The 19,313-nt window shown below is 47.0% G+C and overlaps 1 protein-coding gene across 1 annotated transcript; it reads left to right on the top strand.

Moving 5' to 3' along the window:
* Positions 1-277: 277 nt before the first annotated feature.
* VWA2 (von Willebrand factor A domain containing 2) lies at positions 278-19,015 on the top strand. Its single transcript, XM_042818412.1, is given in 17 exon segments — positions 278-335; positions 1,014-1,147; positions 3,581-3,639; positions 4,019-4,093; positions 4,833-4,966; positions 5,769-5,878; positions 10,235-10,429; positions 10,561-10,691; positions 11,447-11,579; positions 12,375-12,430; positions 13,028-13,135; positions 13,679-14,244; positions 14,547-14,731; positions 14,733-14,995; positions 14,998-15,105; positions 18,228-18,350; positions 18,734-19,015. Coding segments are annotated over 15 exon segments (2,247 nt in total). The 5' UTR covers positions 278-335; positions 1,014-1,147; positions 3,581-3,590; the 3' UTR covers positions 18,745-19,015.
* The last annotated feature ends 298 nt before the right edge of the window (positions 19,016-19,313 follow it).

Here is a 19,313-nt window from a genome sequence, read left to right as displayed (position 1 = left end):
GGTTGGATGTCAGGGGGAAATTCTTTACAGAGAGAGTGGTGACCCAGAGAGGCTGTGGATGCCCTGTCCCTGGAAGTGTTCAAGGCCGGGTTGGATGGGGCCCTGGGCAGCCTGGTCTGGTATTAAATGGGGAGGTTGGCAGCCCTGCGTGTGGTGGGGGTTGGAGATTCATGATCCTTGAGGTCCCTTCCAACCCTGGCTGTTCTGTGATTGATTTTACTTAAACAACTCTATCTTAGCCTTACTAGTCTTTCAACTTAATTTTAGGCCTCTGTAAAGTTAGACAGCATCGTTAAAGGCTGCCTTCTTGGTTTCCACCACTTTCACACTAATAGGTAAGTCCTTGTCTGCTTGATTCAAGTTTCTCTATTGCAGCTGACCCTTGCTATTCTGCCGTCATTGCTGTGCTTTCCATTGCGTTACACGCCTCTAGGTGATACGCCCACTGTGTAACATGAATGCTGTGATAGAAACTACCATTAAAGTACTTTTATGTAGAAGAACATCAGTGGCAGCGGCCCTAAACCCTCCAGGTGTGCCCTCACCATGCAACATAAGGCCACAACGCCCCTTTTTACATCACATCCTCGGAGTATTTAAAGACCACCTTTCTCCCAGCTCTAAAAGACAGCTGAGCGCACAGCGCCGATGGTGGCTGTATCCCACCACGACCTGCGGGGCGGGCCGGGCAGAGGCAGGGCTCCGTTCCCGGCTCCTCCTCCTCCCCGCGGAGCCGCCGAGGGTCGCGCAAAGCCCGGCGTGGAAGCGCTGCCGGTGAGCCCCGCTCCGGGGAAGGGTACGGGGGGCCGCACATGGGGAACCGCAGGCGGGCGTTAGTTAGGGGATGGAGGAGCATGGCCCCGAAGCCATGTGTTCATGGGGCAGCAGACAGCCAGACTTTGCCCTGCTTTGCTGCTCTCGGGTGAGTCGTTTCTGCGGGGTGCGGTAGGGGAGAGGTGCTGAGCGTGCCGGGGCAGCTCCCAGACGGGCTGTGCCTCGCGTCTTGAGTTTAGACTGTCTGCCGAAGACGCAAAGACTGGAGGAGCCGAAGCGATGTCTGCAGCGCGCCTAGGCGAAGAGCTGAGAACGCTTTCAGCCTTCGGCTGTGTGCAACGGGGCTTTTCCTGGCGTGGCGCGATGGCTGCAGGTACAACTGGGTGCAATAAGTGAAGAAAAAAAAATCTCCTGCTCCTATGCTGGTTCTGTAGGAAAAATTAACTGTGGAAGATTCCTGCATTGTGAGGTTCCTTTAGGAAGGCTTTGCCCTGCAGTGCATGCAGGTAGCAGCCTGTGCACATCTGCAGGAGTGGTGCCATGGCAAAGGCTGGCCCTGCAGCTTACAGGGCTCCTCATTGCACGTTGCTCTGTCAGAAGGGTCAAACAGGAGTGAGGCATGGTGTGCTGAGGTGGAGACGGTCCGTCTCATAGCCATGAGACAAGAGGGAATGGCCTCAAAGTGCAGCAGGGGAGGTTCAGGTTGGATATTAGGGAAAAATTACTCACAAGAGCATTGAGACAATTGGCACAGGCTGCCCAGGGAGGTGGGGGAGTCACTGTTCCTGCAGTGTTCAAGAAACAGAGATGTGGAGACATGGTCAGTGGGCACGGTGGGGATGGACTGATGGTTGGACTGCATGATCTTAGAAGTCTTCTCTAACCCTAATGATTCTACATCCTGAGAGCTGAATTGAGTAACATTGATGATAGCAATCCAGCCTGTGCTGTAGGTAGTCAATACAATTTTAGGCTTGAAAAGCTACAGTTCGCCCTTTTCAGTTTTGGATGTATGGGGAAGGACAAAGCAGAGCTTCTTTCCTTAAGAGGAAAGTTTGCTGAGGCACAGGATCCTCACCCACCTGCTTAGGAACTGCTTGCACCTGCCCATGATGCAGGTCCATCACTCGCTGATCTGCCTCAGCTGTGGCTGCTCCTGGCTGGGACTTGCTGAGTGTGCACCTCTGCAGCTGTTCAGAGCTGCAGGGGATGATTGTAGGATTCACACCTGTGCCCAGTGCCTTGAATTAGCTCCCAACCTGGTACACTACCACGTCCTCTGCTTTTTTTGATGATCTTGGTGTAGTTATATTTGTGTCTTTCTTTACCTTACGCTGTGGCTGATTTATCTCAGGACCCCAGGTTCACACAGGTTCTCTTCTCCCCAGCCATCCCACAAAGCATTTTCTCCTATATTCACACTTGCTACCCACTGGTGGAAGCAAGCACTCCATGCCTGGACTGCTCGGGTGGGCTCTGGCTCCCTGGGATGCCCTTGGACAGGGCATCCAGCAGAGGATCAAGAGGAGATGTTCATGGAATGCACTTTCTCTGGGCAGGGGAAAAGCCCGTTGAAGCTGTTACTTGATGCAAAGCCAGGTGTTCTGGATAAAGTAGCTGGTTTTGTAGAGCATCTTATGACAATTTTAATCTAGTTTCTCACTTGTAGAAAAACATCATTGGAAGCTGTAGAGTGATGTTTTGGTGTGTATTTGAGTGCTAGTTAAACATTTCCTCATCCTCTTCTTCCTTCTCCCTGCAGCTCTGCCTGCTGTTCCCCCTTAGCTATCCCTAGCCAGGGCAGAGTGGGTGCATGGGGCTCCCCATAGATGTGTCCCACCTACCTCTTAGCTGCCCACTGAGGAGATGAAGCATCCCGAACTGAGTGTGTTCCAACCTGTGCCTTACTTTGGAAACCAAAGAAACCTCTCAAGCCCTCACTGTTTTGCATGAAAACATCCCCAGATCCCCCACAGCTGTCCCCTCTGGCTGCAGGTGGAGGCTTACCATTCCTCTGGTGTTGTCTGCTCTGGGATTAGCTCCTAAAAAGCTGTCCTGGGGGTATGGCAGGAGCATGACCTTCCATCCTAGGCACATGCTGGAGCTACTGAGGGGCACAGGGGCTGCCTTGATGGAGGTGTGGTTTGTGTTCTCCTCCCTTCACTTGAGCAAACCTGAGATCTGTTAATTTGGCCAGGTGATGCTTGTGAAACACTGGAAACTGGAAGCTGCAGGCCATGAAGCCTGGGCCATGACCAGGACACTGGGGTGGGTGCCAAAATGCTCTAGAGAGTACACACAGCCCTCTTCATCTGGAGAAAAAATAAATACATGTATTGCAAATTGAAATCCATTGCACACTGGATCTAAATCTGGGCCTGCTTGGGAGTGCTGCTGCAGTCCACCAACAAAGCAATGGCAGCCGTTCTGATTTTGGAGGAGCAAAATGAGCAGAAAACTGACCTTTACACATAAAAGCGTCTCCACAGCAAGCCCGTCCTCAGAAAATAGAAGGCTGGAAGAGCCTGTGGCTGGGTGTTGCTGGGGATGGGCAGTCCTTCCTTCCTTGCAAAACTGCTTTCTGTTCTGGGATGAGCACATGGGAGGAACTTTCTCCTCTATCATTCCTTCTATTTGAATGCTTTTCCACCTATTTCCTACCCTTCTCCCCATTGCTTTTGCCCTGAGCACGTGTTTCAGAACTCTTCACATGAGACAGTCAGCAAAGAGATGTTAGCTGTAGGTAAAGAAACCTACTTTAGGAATTGGGTTAATTGGGTTCCTTTCCTTTTATTCTTTATTTCAGATTTGTCACCATGAACCTCTTGCCATTCAAGTCCCTCTGTGTTTTCCTGCTTCCCCAAGGTATTGAAAGCCATCTTTTTGCATCAGGGGTTTCTGTGGCAAACGTTTCCCTACTTACAGATGGAGTTCTTTATGGGAGGGATGAGCTGAACCAGGAGAGTTTGGGTAAAGCTCTGAAATGAGGGAAAAAGCAATACCTTTAGAAATAGCTTTTCAAACATGTGACAGATTGGTATGTGAAGAGTCTGTTCCAAACAAAAGCTGATTATTTTGATACTCAAAGTTCATAGATGTCTCCAGTTGCAGCTGCGTGGTGTGTATGTGCCTCTGATTGTGATCTCTAGAGCGAAACCTGCCCCAGCTCTCATTCTTGGAGTTCTCTCATTTTTTTAAAGGCAGTTTCTAGTGTTGATGGGTGATTATCTGATTGGTCCCACAGTTTGGTTGGCATCGGGCATGCAGGAAATCTATGCTGACCAGGAGACGATTGGCAAGATCTCAGCTGCTGGCCAATGTAAGTTTGTTTTTATAGAGCGAGTCCTCTACCTTCTGAATTCTATGTCAATGCCTTGGAAAGGTCTCTATGGAGTGGGCAGGCTGCCAACGAGCTCTGTCAAAGATGCTGGGGAGCTGGTCTGTTTCTGCAAGCAGGGGTGACACAAGGGCAAGTCTCTGAAGGTGGGATAATGGGCAGATCTTTGGGAGACGTCTCTTCAGTGCCTTGCAACTGTTCAGAGAGTTTGTTTAGAAAACCAGAGTGTGCTTTGGAAAGCGTGCTGTAGATGAAGGAAAGTGTGCTGTAGATGAAGCACATCTGGCTCAGCGGGATGTGGTGCACCCTGTAAATGCGTCGCAGTTCTCTCCTGTGTCTCAGGCTGGAGATGGGGCTCCCCCTGTGCTTGTGGTCTCTCTACATCCACCTATCAGAGCTGCTGGCTCAGTTGCTTTGCTTGGGTTCACAGCACCATGCTTGGAACCTGAAATCTGAAATGTCAGGGGAAAGTCTTGTGAACTATGAGCACTGAACAGAACAGGAAGGGGGGAGCGTGCAGGGCTTGGTCTGGGAGCGTGGAACAGCTCCAGTGTGTGTTCTGTAGGGCCAACAATCTGCATTTTTTCCATTTGCTTCTAAAAGGTAAGACAAATCCAGGTGATTTTATTTCTTTTTCTTTTTTTCATTGTTTTTTACAACATCTGCCTACCCTCATTCTGCAGTCACCTGTGACCCAAGCGTGTATCTTGTTCTTTCCTAGTGATGTGGTGCTCAGCTTCTGTTGATATCCTTTTCCTCTTGGATGGCTCCTACAGCATTGGCAGAGGCAGCTTTGAAAGATCGAAGCACTTTGCAGGCAAGCTCTGTGATGCCCTGGACATCCATCCGGGCAGGGTGAGTGTTGGGAACGATTCCTTTTGCTTTCAAGCAGCTTGATGAAGTGTGAGAGGGCCAGTGGAAACTTACTGAGTGAAATGGCAAAATTCAACCTAGCAGCTGCATGAGTAACAGCAGGTCTTAGCCAGATGCCCTGTTGTTTTATCCCTGCAGATATATCTGCAGAATCTGCAGAATACCTGCAGATTCTGGGGGCTGCTTTCTTAAATGCTATACTTTTCCTAGCCTTTCTGTTAATCCTTAAATAGGACTGAAAATCAGTAGCCTTTTTAGCTTTGAAGATGTCGCATTCCACTAAGCTTCTTCTAAGGCTTCAGTGCAATATTCTGGGCAGTATAAATGTTTTTGCCAGTTTATGTTTTTGGGCATTTTCAACTATTGTGAATGGTTTTAGGGCAGGCAATGGAAAAATAATTGCCTGCTGTGCTCAGCGCAAGAAGGGGCTGCTGTTAGTAATAGAAACGCTGCCCCCAGCGAGTCTAATTGGCTTGGTATAAAAGGTGTTGCGTATAAACTTACTATGTTTTTGAGGCTCTAAGCTGCTCTGAGAGGATAAATACAGATCTTGCAGCTGTAGCAGAGGCTTCCATGTTGTTTGCAGCTGAGCTTTTTTTGCCTTGTTTGTAATCTGTACGGATATTACTGTGCTCTTTTCTGAAGTTCATTTAGAGTGCCAGGAGTTTGACATGCAAAACAGTGTTTGTTGTGGTAGGATTTAGTGTTCTCCAATCTGTAAATTGTTCAAAAGAGTGACACCCACACAGACACTTTTCTTTCATACTCTAACCTTGCCTTTTAGGTCCGCGTAGGAATGGTACAGTTTAGTTCTGCTCCCCACCTTGAGTTCTCATTGGATTCCTACCTAACCAAACAACAAGTGAAAGAGAGGATCAAGAGGACAGTGTTCAGGTCAGCTTATTCTGAAGGTCTTCTCTTTTTCTGGGCTGTGAATGATTTCTGGACTGAGAACTTCCTGAAGTGTAGATGTTGGCACCTCAGCTGTGTGTATACCAGTGTGGTGCACTCAGGAAAGGGGATGAACGTCCAGTGCCTGTGATCCATGATGCATGGGCTGTCTTTGTCACTGCAGGCTGATAGGGATGAAGGCTTTCAGCATCCCTCTCTAAGGTGGTCAATAGAAGAGCATTTCTGTGCTGGGCAGTGGGTTATGTCCTTCCTCAGGCAGGAGATGCTGGGTTGGTGCACCCTGCCATCATTTGCAGGGCTGCTGCAGGGATGTGCTCACATATCCACAGCCATGGCTTATAGAAGCAGCAGCAAGCATTGTCTTCCCATCCATCTAAGCATTGGCAGGGCAATGTGCAGCTTGCATTTCTGGTGATTACAATTTCCTTTGTCCTCGGAGGTAGTGATGAATTGCTAGTCCCTTGAAATCTGTGCATGTGTTCCTGCTGAATTCAAGAGGATCTGGTTTTCAGACAGAAGCCTTTTTCTTCCTGAATGTTAAGACTTGGATGTGTTCCCATGACCTCAGGAAATGGAGCAAGAAGCCCAGAAACTCTCAGAGGCTCTCAAAACCCAAACTTTTAATCTCTGAGTAATATTTTCAGATTTAGAAAGGATCTGACATCTACCCCAAATAACTCTTGTTCTGATTAAAGGAGTGTCAATACAGCCTGCAGGTGCCTGCTCCTTCTTTTGTCCATCTGCACTAGTGCTGCAGATTAGCTGGGCATTTCTCAGGGATGTCTGCTGCTCTCAGCATACTGCAAGCATACTGATCAGTTTTGACTTCCAGTCAAGATCAGTTGGCTGGGTTTTGTTGCACTACTTTTGATAAGCTTATAAAATCTTGTATAATGTTACAGAGAAAGCTTAGCAGAAAGCAAGACGCATTTCCTTTCCTTGGCTGTGGCTTAGAGGTGTGTGAGAGCAGCAAAAGAGCAGCAGTGTTCAGTGCCTGGCAGTGAAATTCCTTGATGACAACAGAAGGATGCTGACAGATCAAACAGAAATAATGATCTTGTGCTTGGCCATTTCATCTAGTTTAAATGAAAACCTGACATTTCAAAGTAGATAAAATAGTTACAGACAGATTCCAGTTGGCTTCTGAAGAAGCAGGGTGTTTGGTGTCTTGGTTGAAAGACTTCCTGATGTGCTCCTGATGAGCCTTTGGCCAGCAAGGCATTTCCCAGCCTCACCCCCTGCTCCTGGTGCAGTGCTGAGAGAGGCAGCCCCAGGCTGTGGAGAGGCAGTTGTTGATTTATTCCGAGACAGACGGTCTCTTTCTGTTAATTTCATCCAAATAGCTTTTGAATGCAAGATTCAAAAGCCCAGATTAACTAAATTTGGCAGTGATCTCAGAAGCAAAATCTCTTATAAATTTGTTTCATGCAAGTTCGGTCACAGTAGAGAAACCTTAGTGCTCTTTCTGAGGAAAGGTAGCAGGTGAAGTCTGCATCAACTTTGGCTTCAAAAAGTCCTTATTGGATGTGTGTTTAAGGCCTTCATCCACTGTGCCACAAGCCAGTGAAACTCCAATTGCAGATCAAAAAGAAAGCGAGTTTAACGAGCTTTGATGCATGGAGGCTCTTTATTAAGTTTTTCTAATCCTTGGTGCTCCTGAAGACACAGTTTGCTGTGTCCATCAAGATGTTGTCACCAAACTGTACACAGTATATTTTCCCTCATGCCCTGCACTTATCACTGAAGCATCTGACAGTTGCTGACATCCGGTCAGAAAAAAGGCTGATGTGGACAGACCATGAGCACACAGTTGCTGTGCATGCTCTGAGATGGTGGAGAGCAGAAAGAATTTTGAACTGAAATGGCCTGGCAGGTACCGGGTTAGAAAGTCTGTGTGAAAATCAGAGAGTAGACAGAAAAGCATGAACATGGGGGACTGGAACTTGGTGATCCTTGAGGTCCCTTCAAACCCAAGCAATTCTATGATTCTGTGAACTTGGGTATGATCACATGCTTTTCTAGAACAAGCAAACTAGACAGTAAAGCAAAAGAAGAATGTTCAGAAAGGAAGTGGGAGTGTGAGTGTCTCAGCACAGTTGGAGGAGGTGCATCCGAGAGGCTGCTGACAATTTTTTGTTTTGGCTCCCCTTGCTTGCTCTGGCTGGAAATAAAAGCAAGCCTTTAAGGCTGTCGCAGGAAGAGATTTATAGCACAGCTTCTTGGGCAGAATTAGGTGACAGATGGAATGTCTCCTCTCATCTAGCAGCTTAGTTATCAGCAGGTCTGGAGCGTGTTCCTAGAGAGATGGGCTCTGTCTGATATTGCAAGTCCAGTCAGGGACAGCATACTACAGAGCTCTTGTGTTGTGCCAGTGGAGAACTACCAAAAAGGTGAGACTTTCTCCTGCCTTTCTTTGCCCAGAGAGGTGGTGGATGCCCCATCTCTGGAGACATTCAAGGTCAGGCTGGATCAGGTTCTAAGCACTTGATCAAGCTGTGGGTGTCTCTGTTCATTGCAGGGGAGTTGGAGCACATGACCTTTAAAGGTCTCTTCCAACTCTAAGGATTTTATGGATCTAAGAGCCATTCTCTGCCTCATCTTCAAGGTCCCTGTTAGGTTACCCATAGCTTTTGCTGAAGTAAGTCTTTGTTGTTTTTGTTGTGTTTATTCCTGCTAGAGACTGTCATTTCATGTATCATTTTTATGACATTTAATGCTATGTGGAACATGGAGCTCACCCTTGAGTAGGCATCTGAAACAGTCTATTCAAGTTAAGTCTTGTAAGCAAAGAACAGTCTGTGCCCCACAGAACTCACTGTCAAGTACTACTAGTGTAAAAGTGCAGCATATAAAGACAGCCACATCTTGTATTCTCTCTTGTGTATGCATAGCAGTCCTCTTCTTATTGTCCTCTATAGCAGCAGAGCACAATAGCAATTAAATCGCACCTTTGGGGGAAAAAAAGAAAGGATTCTTTGGCAAGCTGTACCTTGTTTTCTGAAGTGGCTTTTAAGGTTGCTTTGCTTGCGAGTTATTTGGCAGCTGCGAGGCTTGAGGTCTGCCGTTCCCCAACACTTAGCAACAACCTATTTTACCAAGTTGATTTGTATCACTGCTGGAATGTTGTGCCTTGGCACCTGAGTCTTGGTGCTTTGTTACGGTGAGGATCAACAAGTATTGAGCTAATTACTTCCTACCCAGAAGCATTCCCTTCTCCTGGGCGGAATTCAAGGGCTGCCCAAATACTGAGATGGCTGGCATGCATCCACAAACTGCTTCTGTGGGGCCGGGCAAGAGGGAGAAAATGCTTTATCACAGGATACAAGTGAGTTGAAAAGGATAACTCATTGTGTTTAAAATGACCTGATGCCTGTTTCACATGATCCCATCTTGAGAAGTGCTGCGTGCAGCCTTTATGAATGCCAGTGGCTGATGCAGCTTCTCTGTTGTACCAGTGCTGCTGGCATACAACGAGGTGAAGGTATTGCTTTCAATTGAGTTTAGTGGTGGTGTAGACAGCTAGAGCATCAGGTGGCTTTTCTTTATGCTTACTTTGCTAAGGGGGTACTGGCGAAGCCCTGAAGAAAACATGCCTTGTATTTGTTCCTTCTGAGTTTCTGGGGACATGCTAAGAAGCTTTCAGCATTTGTATTTTCAGAAGCTTTCCTGCAGAATGGATAAATTAACCCCTAGATTAGCACAGGAGAAAAAGGCACAGACTTCCTGCACACTGCTGGACTGCAGACTTTTGGTCACAGTCTGCAGTGCATAGCTCTCCTCCTGTAGGTCTTGGTCTCAGAACTGCAGAAGATCCACCGGAGGAAAAGGGATGACATACAGCAAGAGTGTAGAACTCTCCTACGCATCAGGAGAAAACAAACACCAACATCACGGAAGTTTTCCATGTTCTGTCCTGCTGTGCTATGTTTCTGACTGGAATTTAAGAGGTTATTGTTAAACAGTGTTTTCAGATGGCTCTTAAAGGAACTTCAGGTGGAAAAACAGAAGTAATTGAGGTGCCTATCACAGCTGGAAATAATGTAAGTATCCTATAGGTCTGGTTACTGCTCTGGTTGCAGGAGTGCTCTGCTGTGCTGTCTTCTGGAGACAGCTCTAGATTGAAAAGGAGAGAGGCAAGGATAGATAGGTAGGGCCTATGGAAAGATGACAAAAAATGACAGGATTAGACATCTCTCTGGATGCCCTGTATGGCAACAGGCAAAAATACACAAAGTTCATCATTACTGAGGGATGGAAATTTGAAAATCCAAAGGCAATTCAATAGCAATAGAAGAAGTTTGATTTCTGGTTTTCCAATGTTTTCTCCCTTGTCTCTAGAGGTGGCAGCACAGAGACTGGTCGGGCTCTGAAATACATTCTCCATAAGGGATTCCCTGGTGGCAGGAACTCGACTGTCCCCAAGATCCTGATCATCATTTCGGATGGGAAGTCCCAGGGCAGTACCGCAATGCCTGCCATGCAGGTGAAGGAGAGAGGGACAACAGTTTTTGCAGCGGGAATCAAGTTTCCAAGGTAGGAAACCTTCCACACATTTGGAAATGAAGGCCCAGTTCCCCAAATGCCAAGTGTGGGGTTTTGTATTTAGTTCTTTGGGGGTGACGTAGGGCCTGGTAATACCAGCGGCTGAACCCTTTGCTCCGCAGGTGGGAGGAGCTGCATGCTCTGGCCAGTGAGCCCACAGAGCAGCACGTGCTCTTTGCCGGCGATGTCAGCGATGCAGCCAATGGTCTCTGCAGTGCCCTGAGCAGCTCCATCTGCAGCGTCACCACACCAGGTAACCCCAGGCCTGGCCTCTCCTTACACCTCGCCTTTGAATTTTGTTTGAGTCACTGAGTGAGGAAAGATGAGGTGGTGTCAGAAATGGTACCTAGAGCCAGGGTGCCTGAGGTCCGTGTCTTGGAGCAGTCACACTGAGCATCAGTCACTTTGGGATAACCTGTTTCTGGTGACCAGGCTTGTCAGATGCCTCTCCAGATAGCTGTAGGTTGCAGGATCCTAAGTCTTTCTGTGGCATTCACCTCAGGAAATGGGAATGCTGCTCGTTGCTCATGTCATGGGTAAAAGAGGGATTATTCCTTCTAGAGACTGTCACTTCACAGTTCATTTTTTATGACATTTCGTGGTACATAGAGCACAGATCCACTTCTTGCATAGGCACACAGCTGTGCTAAATCTTCTTTCAGACTTGGCTATGTGGTAAGTCAGGCATGGCTCGCAAGAGATGGAAGAGGCAGCCATGTGGAGACTAGAGTGGTCCATAGGTAAAAGCAAATCAAATATGTGAGTAATGAGGGCACCGGAGCACTGAAAAGTGCTGCTAAACTCAGCAGTGCCAGCTGTGTAACAGAGCCAAGGAGGCAGAAGAGTGTATACAAAGCTGGAATATACTGAGATTGACCACAGAGAATTTCTCTTCTGGAGTCTCATAGAGGCACTTTTGACAGGTAGATGAAGAAAGCTAATTTGCTTCAAAGTGGGTGCCTGCGCAGACTCTGTATTTTTAGGCAGTTGGTTTGCTCTTTGCTACAGGTTGCAAAGTTGAATCCTTTCCTTGTGAACGCAGAACTCTGGAGACTGAGAAAGAAATGGCTGGAAGCTATGTCTGCTGGAAAGGCTCAAAGCAGCAGAATGCAGTGCATGCTTCACTGTGCCCTTTTTACAGGTGAGTCTGACACCCACATCTGACCATGGCTTTCCTGGGATGAAGACAATGCCTTCTTCAATATGGCAAATGCAAACTTGTGCTCAAGGCTTTTATTTTGTAGAATCATTTAGGTTGAAATGTCCTCTAAAATCATTGAGTCCAAAAGTCACGTCTTCTTAGATTAAGGAAATGATGGAGAGAGTTGAAAAATCCTACAGGGAGGCATAGTTGAGGGCTGAGGTTTCCCAGTCTAAACCTTGTCTTTCTGGTTCCTATTGCAGCTGGATAAGCTAGAAGCCTGAATTAATGTTGAATAAGAAACTCACACTGCTATATCCAATTTAGAACAAAAAAGTTAACATATTTTCTGTAGCAACTTAAAAAAATATATATCATTTGAAGCCTTAAAGATATGTCCATCATCCTTAATTCTAGAGTGGTGGAAGCATAGACTATCCTGAATTGGAAGGAACTTAAAAGGATCATCGAATCCAAATTCTAACTCCACACAGGAACACTGGAAAATCAAACCATATGTTTGAGAGCATTGTCCAAATGCTTTTTGAACTCCAGCAGTGTTATGGTAGAGTTCAAAAGCAAAAGAGCAGACTTGATAAAATGAAGTGTTTTAGTTTTGCTGCTTTACTTAGAATAGATGTTTTCTTTCAAAATATTTGTTTTGAAAAATTGCCTTTTCAAAGGAAAATTTGTTCCATTGAAAACAAAGTAATACCGGCCTTGAAATTGCCTTGTTAATCTTTAAAGCCACTATAGATTTGATTGTCCTGTTCAATAATAAACTTCCCATTTCAGATTGAAAAGAGTCTCAATAAAACACCCATCCAAGTGCTTCCGAACCACATGCACAGGTAGGACTATTATCTTACTTGAATCTTATTTACAAAGCAGAAAAGGTAGCAAAGAGGCAGTTTTTACTGTCACTGCTAAAACTTGTGTTCTGAGTGAGAGTTTGAGGCACTGAGTCTGGTTGGAGGCCTGTAGCTAGTGGTGTCTCCCAGGGCTCTATACTGATTCCAGTCTCATTCAACATACTCATCAGTGACCTGGATGAAGGCACAGAGTGCATTCAGCAGGGTTATTGGTACCAAATTGGGTGGAGTGGCATATATGCTCGAGGACTGCACTGCCATTCAGAAAGACCTTGACAGACTGGAGATGTGGGCAGAGAAGAACGTAATGAAGAATGTGTTTACACAGACGTAATTTCAGTGGCATTATTGCAAAGCAAAAGCAGTGAGGTTACAGTCCGCTTTGCTGTCTTCACTGCTGGCAGCTGTTCCACCTGTGTGAAGATGCACATGGCCCTGCATCAGTTCATGCTGCAGGAAGATGGGCTGAAGTTTGGCCCCTTTTCCACAGTAATGGTTGTGTTTGTGTTGTCACGGGATGGGAAGGTGCATGTTCCCTGCTGACTTTACGTCTTCTCCTTCTTTGGTTCCATTTAGACCCTTGTGACTCCCAGCCTTGCCAGAATGGGGGTACGTGTGTCCCAGAGGGACTGGACAAGTACCACTGCCTGTGTCCTGTGGGATATGGAGGAGGCATACACTGTGGTAGGTGTCAGCCTGACTTCTCCCTCCTTCCTTCTCAACTGTGTCTTGCCTTGGTAAGTGGCCGTGGCATGGCCGTGGGAATGGCTGGACTTAGGCTGCAGCCTCTGGGCCGTGTTCCAGGGGATCAGCTGAATTTTCTCTTATGCCATTTCAATATACTGAATCAGGCCTAGTAACTGGGTCTCACCAATACTGATAATGTCACCCTGATACAACTACCTTAAATGTAGGTAGAACACAAGTAGGAGAACGGAAAACCTGGGAGGGACGTAGAAGCGTTTGTCCCTACACACATGGGACCAGGAGGGACTCCCAATTTGGGGAGTTCAGTATAAGCCTTTAGAGGCTTGTGTGGCATCCACCCAAAACAAAAATCACTCTTGGCAGAGCTGCCCTGCAACTCGAGCCATGTCTGGCAAACCATTTAGGCTGCTGGACACAACAGACCTTTCTACACCACCGAGTTTCCATCAAGCACCAGCAGAGGCGCTCAGCATGCTTGTTTCTGCCGTGCATACAAGAAACTGCTGTCTCTCTTTTCAGCGCCAAAGCTGAGCCTTGATTGTGGTGTGGATCTCCTTTTCCTGATGGACAGCTCAGCAGGGGTCACACTGGAGGGATTCCTGCGTTACAAGGCGTTCCTCAAGAGGTTCCTTCAAGCAGCAATGGGCCGGGACTCGCCTGCAAATGTGGGGGTGGCCCAGTACGATACCAATGTCAGGATACCCGTTGAAGTGGGACAACACAAGGATGTGTTTGGTCTCATGAAGAGCATTGATGCTTTGGATTTCAGCGGGGGAGGAACCCTGACGGGCAGAGCTCTGCGGTACATTGCACAGCATGGTTTTAGGAGCGCCCCAGTCTTTGCAGATGTGCTGGATGACCTCCCACGTGTGGTGGTCTTGCTCACTGACTCCAAGTCCCAAGACCCAGTAGCAGAAGCTGCCAAATATGCAAGGGACAGAGGTCTCTTGTTGATCGGTGTAGGCAGCAGCTTTGTGAAGGCAGAGCTGGCTGAAGTGACTGGCAACCCAAAGCAGACCATTGTCTACTCAGACCCCCAGGATTTGTTCAACAGGATCCCAGAGCTGCAGAGAAGAATTTGCAGTGTGAACAGTCCTGAAGGTAAGAAAGTGATGTAAGGGATGCAGGAGAAGTTTGTCAAACCGAGAGGTCTTCTGACCTCTGTTGGGGTGTAGGGGAGGTAGAAGGATGAATGTCCTCATTTTGCTTGTGTCAGTCACAGGTGAGGCACTAAGCTTCCATCGTTGCTCTTATGGTGGAGCTGCATCTGTTGATGTTAAAAGGCCTTATATCACCCTTCACAGTCAGTGATCGGCAGCAATGAAATTGGCCCACAATTTATTCCCACTGCTTTTTTTGGAATACATCTACATACTGAAAAATACAGTGTTTGCACTCTTATCCAGGCTGCCAGGTGCAGTCTCTTGATTTGGTATATGCAATGGATGCCTCAGCTGGAGTTGGCCTGGTGAATTTTCTGCAGCTGAGGGACTTTGTCAGGAGCAGCTCTTGGCACTTCACCATCAACCGGGATGTCACCCAAATTGCCCTTGTGGCCTATGGCAGCAGAGCTTACACTGTTTGCATTGGACACCCACACAAACAGTTCAGCTCTCCTCCAAGCCATCAACCAGATGCCTTTCCTTGGAGACATTGCCTCTGCCAGCAGTGCCTTACTCCACATTAACAGAGACGTGATGACAGTGCAGAAGGGAGAAAGGCCTGGTGTCAGCAAGGTGGTGGTGGTGCTCACAAGTGGAGGTGGCATGGAGGATGCAGCTGCCCCAGCTCAGCAGCTGAGAGACAACGGTGTCATGGTGTTTGTGGGAACGCAGGGAGGGACACCCTGCTGAGGGTTGCTGGGTCTCCCAGTTACCTGGTGTGCATCTATTCCTATGAATACCTGCAGCATTACCAAGACCTCATCACTGAAAGAATCTATGAAGGTGAGAGCATCCTAAACTTGCTATTTATGATGCTGCCAGCAGCTTGTGGTAAACTGTAAAACAAGCACAGAGGGGACTTTCTTCAGTAGCCTGTGTTATTGTAGGCTTTATGATGTGTTAAGGAGTGATCTTGTTGTCACTTCCACTCAACAGGTGGGGAGGCCATGGTATTGAGATCTGGTGGTTGTCCAAAGCATTCCTAATGGGAATAGGAGGCAGCTTTCCCAAGGTTCAGTGCAGGTGGTGAAATGAGGCTTCCTGTGACTGCTCTTTCTATCCCTGTCATGTCTATGTTCTGCCTTCACTGAAAGAAAAAAATATTGCTCTTTGTTTTTGTTTTTTGACATTGCTTGTAAATCTGTAGAATTCGCTGTGCATTGCTGTAAGCTCTGTGGTGTAGCTGAGACTGAAGGGAATGCATTTCTGCAGCAACCAGTGTTGGTCCTTCAGTGAGTTCTCTGCTGGCTCCTTCAGCAGCTTTGTGCACGTGTTCCTCCTCAGTGTCCCACTGTGAGACACTTCAGGTTTTGTTGGCATTGCACAGCATTTAATCCTAAATCAGGATCTGTCTGGTTGCATGCTAGAAAACGGAGGTCTTCAGACAACTTCTGCTTAATTTTGTTTGCAGGACCAAAATCCTTGGCTCTGAGGCATTCAGGGGGGCATAATTTTCAAATATTCATGTAAAAGATTGTGCAAAACAAAAAACTGTACTTTCTTCACAATTTCACATCTTGAGGACCAGTCCCCAGCTGGGAAAAAAATGAACTCTGAAGTCAAGTTTGAAACATTGATGTGTTTGTGAGTGCTTGTGCTTGTGCTTGTGCTTGTGCTTGTGCTTGTGCTTGTGCTTGTGCTTGTGCTTGTGCTTGTGCTTGTGCTTGTGCTTGTGCTTGTGCTTGTGCTTGTGCTTGTGCTTGTGAGTGAAACTTGATGAGTGTGAGTGCTTCTGTTTGATTGAGATGAGCGTTTCAGGGAGGAAAGCAACCTGGGTTTTTAGGCATTAGTGGTAGAGAAATGTTTTTAGTTCCTTGCTGCTCCAGCTAATCCACATCGTTTCACGTTCAGAATAGTCTAACATCTGCCTTTGTGGTCTGGTGTTTTAACCCCTATGTAAGATCAGATGAAGATGCAATTAGAGCAGTGCTGTGATTAACGGCACAATCAAAGCCTGTCTTAATGTATTGGCATGCTGTGTCTCTTTTGGGGTTAGAAAAGACAGCAGAGCTTTCTCTGTGGTCCGAGCAGCCTGTCTCCTGGCAGGCTCCTGCAGGCAGTTTGTACCTGGAGCTTTTCAGTCTGCATCTACTGCAATGGTATTTTCAGCTGTGTTACTATCAAAACAATCTACTGTACCATGAAATTAACCACAAGGCCACGGGTGAAGGGGAAGAGACAGCAAGGTTCAGTGATTCTGGGTAATAACGTATCATTTCCTGAGACTGAATTGTTGCTTTCATTTCATGTGCAGGTAATCACTGTTTGTACATATAGGCTGGGGCCAAGGCTGATGGAAAGATAAGCCCTTCATACAGTCTTCTGCTCCAAGTCCAAGGCTTAATAACAGAAGCTCTGTCTGTGAAAGGACTAAAAAAAAAAAAAAAAAAAAAAAAAAGGACTTGTCATAAAAGCATGTGAAAAACAGCCCCTGCCTCTGGGCACCTGGAGTATTGTGTTCTGAGGCACGGCTGAAAAGGGGCTGGGAAAAATGTGTCGGGCTCTGGGAGAAAAGATCCAAAGCAATAACTGTATGTAATATCTGCCTAATGAAAACACAACCTCCTGGGGTCGCTGTGGGGTGAAGTGAAAGATGCTTATTTAGGGTGATGCAGTGTTAATGGTAGGCTTGAGTGCAGGGTTAATGGTGTCTGGGCAGAGCAGCATGCTTCCCCCAGCAGGGACCCCTGGGTCACACACAGTGGGCACGTGTTCTGCAGAGCAGAGACCAGGAGGGCTCTCTGGGCAGCAGGAAGGGCACAGATGTGTTTGGGTATGAGGTCCCTCTGACTGTGCTGTTGTGGCTCTGCCATCAGTGCTAAATGCGAAGGCATTCCCTTGGGGGTGCGTTGTGAGGCAGAACCCCATCTGGGATCTGTGACAAAAGGGTTGTTTGAGTCCACGTATCGACAGCAGGAACTGAAGACTGAAATTGTTCAGATCTCAGTAAGTAGATAACTGCCAATTGTAGGTATGTGTTTGAGTACTGATGTGTACCAGCACACCTATACGGGGAGAATGGCTATTATGTGCTATAATGTGTAGTAAGCATTCTGATGGATAGGGGGTGGAGTTTGTATTCTTTCCTTCTCCCACCTTATTCCCATTGTCTGTTTTTTTCCTACTGTGGAGCAAAGGACAAGGCTGCAGGTCCAGACTACACCATGCAGTGGTTTGGTGAAGGAATTTCACACCCTTCCCAGCTCTGCTGCAGGGATGCCAGAAGACTGCAAGCAAATTCCTCTGGGATGCTGCTACTTAGCTCAGTGCATTCACAGCATGGAGCCCTGCCAGCCCTGCTGACAGCTGAGCTCTGTTCTCTTAAGGGGGCTGGGAAATCTGTCACATACTTCAAAAGAACAGAGCTAATAACAGCTTAGGCTTGTGGGCTTTTCTCTCTAATCTCCAAGAAAAAAAAATAAAAGCCCTGAAATATTTCTTTTGTTTTTTTCACTCGTTTGTGAATGATTTCTTGTTCTTGCTTCCCTCACGTATAAACTCAGCTCCTCTCCAGAGCACAGCAGGGTTTGAACTCCAGAGGCATTTGGGGTTGTAAACTGCTTGGGGCATGTGTCCTGCTCTGCATTGGCAATGTCTGGACCTGGGGGCTTAGAGGTGCTTGTGCGTTCAGCACACAGCTCTGAAGATGCTCCATTTTAGAATCAAACATGTAGCAAAGCCAGCCTTTCTCTTTCGTAGTTTAAACACAAAGGAGTTTGTTGCAGGCATACACTCTCTGCCAAATTTGTGTGTATCACGTTCTGCTTTCCCCTGATGATGTTTTTGGGGGTTGGGTTATTTAATTGCTGTCATTGTTCTCTGAAGCATTACTAATGGATGTGCATTTAACAGTTAATACTCCATCAATATGCCTGACCCCACTGTTCTGTCTGTGTTTGTTGCAGAAGCAAAAAGCCCTGTGAACCTGTGCAAACCCAACCCGTGCATGAACCAGGGCGTGTGCATTCTCAGGCCGGGAAGCTACTGGTGTGAATGTCATGGCTGGGAAGGACTCCACTGCGAGAGCAGTAAGGCTCAGAGGATGACAGCTGCAGCATCTGCCCAGCCCCACTCAACCCATCCCAAATCTCCACCTCTTCCTTAGCAGAGAGCTGGCTGTAGTTCCCTGTCAGCGAGCTGCACTGTTTTACGCATTCACTAAGCGAGTTAAAGATTGAGAAGGTCTAATAATTTTGGTAGTCCTCCCCTCCATTTGTTTCCGTTTCCCTGGGCCGTGCTAGAAGAAACCCTTCTCATGGCTTCTAATGTCTGTGAGATGTTAGACATCAGGCCCAGCAGGTTTGCTTCTAACATCTGTGAGCTAAGGCTCAGAAGGTGTTTGCTAGGCTGTAAGGGACTGAGCATGTTCCTAGAGCTCTTACCCACATTTGTTTCTCTTCCTCTACAACAGGAGTTCCCTGAGGTGATTCTCCAAGATCTCCAGTCCTCCCTACAGACTCCCATGTGCAGCAGATTCCAGGCAGTTTTCAGCGCTTCTCTGGAGACCACCGGCACCTGAAAAGGTCCTGAGATGCTGACCCAGAAGTGCTGTGAGCTCCAGTTCTGACCCAGCAAGACATTGCTGCCCTTGGTTGAGTGACTGGGCCATTCCCAGTTCCTGCACTGCACAAACTGGGCTTTCTGGTGCTCTCTTTCTTTTGGAATCAAGTAAATATTTGATATTGAGTATTTATTTTTGGCATTTTTATGTGTAATTGTTATATTTTGAACGGACTCCTTGAGAGGTCTTAGAGTTAGACTGAAAACATGTAGACATCTGAACAATTCTGGAGCTCCCACTGATGGCAGATTATGGAGATGGCAGCTCTGGTTCCCAGAGCATAGGGTTTTTTAAGAAAGTGTTGAAGCAATAGGCTGGGTCAGACTCTGAGTCAGCTGACGTCTTGGTGTTAGCTTTTGCCTCATTCTGAAGATTTGATTGTCTTTCTAAGCTGATACTTGATCTTGGCCAGAAGTGATACTTTTCAGTG

This window comes from Centrocercus urophasianus, unplaced genomic scaffold (assembly GCF_019232065.1).
Source record: "Centrocercus urophasianus isolate 14NV4802_14NV808 unplaced genomic scaffold, USGS_Curo_1.0 seq_17, whole genome shotgun sequence".
Classification (NCBI taxonomy): domain Eukaryota; kingdom Metazoa; phylum Chordata; class Aves; order Galliformes; family Phasianidae; genus Centrocercus; species Centrocercus urophasianus.
The sequence above is the reverse complement of the archived record's forward strand: the minus strand, read 5'-3'. Positions and strand labels throughout refer to the sequence as shown.